Genomic DNA, 1,848 nt, shown 5'->3' with positions numbered 1-1,848 from the left:
GGGCCCGGCCGCAGCCTGGCCATCTGCCTGCTCAGCGCGCTCCGGGCCAACGGTGAGCACCCCGTGCCAGGGTATGAGGACCCCTTGGTCCAGCACAACCCTGTCCCAACTTCTCTCTTGCCTGCCCCAGAGCCAGGGGCTGGCCCCACCTGCACCCCACCTCTCCACACGGGGCTGGGGTAGCCCTCCCTGGGGCTCCCTGTTGCCTCTCTGACACACTCTGGCCCCAGCTGCCAGGGACCGGGACCTCTCCTTGTACTGGGGACACAGAGATCTGTGTCTCAAGGCATCACACGGGCACCAAAGGGCAGCAGAGAGGCTGGCACCCCTGTGCAGGGGGTCCCACTGCCCCCAGCACTGGGTCTCCAGTGCCAGGCCTGACCTCTCACCTTCCTTACAGGCTCACGGGGAGTATTTTGCCAGGTCAGCGGCTCTGACCGGCAGCAGCTGAACTTCTACAGCAAGCTGGGCTTCGTTGCTTTGCCGGTGGCCTGGGGCAACTCCCCTGGTACTCTGCTCCTGGGAAGGCTCCTCTGAGCAGGCTGCGCTGGGGGCGGGCACAGGGCGGCCACGGGACAGGCAGACTCCTCATCCCAGGCAGCATCAATCAGCCCCAGGGAGTGGGAGCAGAGGGGCAGGTACCCATGATGGAGTAAGCTGGGTGTCACTGGGACGTGTGCAGGGCACAGGGCCATGTGGGTCCTTGGGCAACAGAGGTTTTTTTTTTGCCATCCCAGGAGATTCAGATATCAGGGCTCCTCCTCTCATCCCCCAACTGTTCCTGCTTCCTGAGAACGCTCCATCTTTCCTGGGAAGCCAGCAACATCCCCAGGCTCTCTGCAGACCACCAAGCCTGGGGGGAGCCACATGGGCAGTATTTGGGGTGGTGGTCTCAGAGCATGGCGCAGTGCATTAGCAGTAGGGAAGTGTCCCTGTCCCACAGGCTGGGCTGTCCAGCTCTCTCCATCCCCTCTGTGGCCCTACGCCAGTGCCAGGGCTGGCTCTTGGCACCCAGGACCTTCTTGTCTCTATATACCTATCTGGTGTGGGACACAGTGGGGCAGCCTCTGTATCTGCCACCCAGGGGCTGAAGGAAGTGCTGTCCTTGGCAATAAAGCATTTGCTGGGCTCTCACCGTGGTCCATCTCTTGGGGGAAGTACTGGGGTACCAGCATGTCCCTCTCACACCACTGTCCACTGTCCAGGCAGCCCTGTCTGTCCACCTCACACTGCTGTGGTTACAGCCAGTCCTGTGGAGCCCCAAACAAAGCAGCTCCCCTCACACATCCAACTCTCCAGCTGCTCACCAGCCCTCAGCCCTGCAGGATGGGATCCCTGAGCCTTCCCTGTGGTCATGGCTGCCTTGTGGGTCTGGGGGCTGCTGCATGTCCAGGACGGGCAGGATTTGCCACTGGGGGAACATCCATCCAGACATCCTGCTGCAGCCTCTGGAAAAGAGCTGGGAGGGAGGGCTGGAAGGAGCAAATCCTCATGGAATGTCCAGAGCCAGCTGTCCCTGACTCCAGGGGTGAGGTTGAGGCAGGAGTGGCCCAGAGACCAGGAGTGGGGGAACCCGGGCTGCCCTGCCCTTCCCTGGCCTTGCCAGGACGCTCTGGCTCACTGTGCCGCTCCGAAGGGAGCAGCAGCCCTGTCCCTGGACCCAGGGCTGCCGTGGGTGACCCAGATGGGGCGCGGAGCTCTGTGATCCTGGGCCGGTGGGACGCAGCAGGGACACTCGGCAGGCGGGCGGGGAGGGCTGGGCCGCCCAGAGGAAGGGGCTGACCCCCGCGGTGGGCAGCTCCAATCCCCCCACCGCCCCCGGCGCGGCAGCCCCAGAATCCCCGTCCC

At 64.1% G+C, this 1,848-nt stretch overlaps 1 protein-coding gene across 1 annotated transcript in view; it reads left to right on the top strand.

Annotated features, from left to right (window-relative positions):
- LOC104398133 (bifunctional protein NCOAT-like) overlaps window positions 1-537 on the top strand; it is a 17,751-nt gene extending 17,214 nt beyond the window's left edge. The window contains exon 15 of the mRNA XM_010008183.1: window positions 401-537. Coding sequence (XP_010006485.1) covers window positions 401-537 — 137 coding nt within the window. The remainder of the gene's footprint in view (window positions 1-400) is intronic.
- The last annotated feature ends 1,311 nt before the right edge of the window (window positions 538-1,848 follow it).

Source organism: Chaetura pelagica, unplaced genomic scaffold (genome assembly GCF_000747805.2).
Source record: "Chaetura pelagica isolate M959 unplaced genomic scaffold, ChaPel_1.0 scaffold872, whole genome shotgun sequence".
Lineage (NCBI taxonomy): Eukaryota > Metazoa > Chordata > Aves > Apodiformes > Apodidae > Chaetura > Chaetura pelagica.
This window is presented reverse-complemented; position numbering and strand designations above follow the sequence as displayed.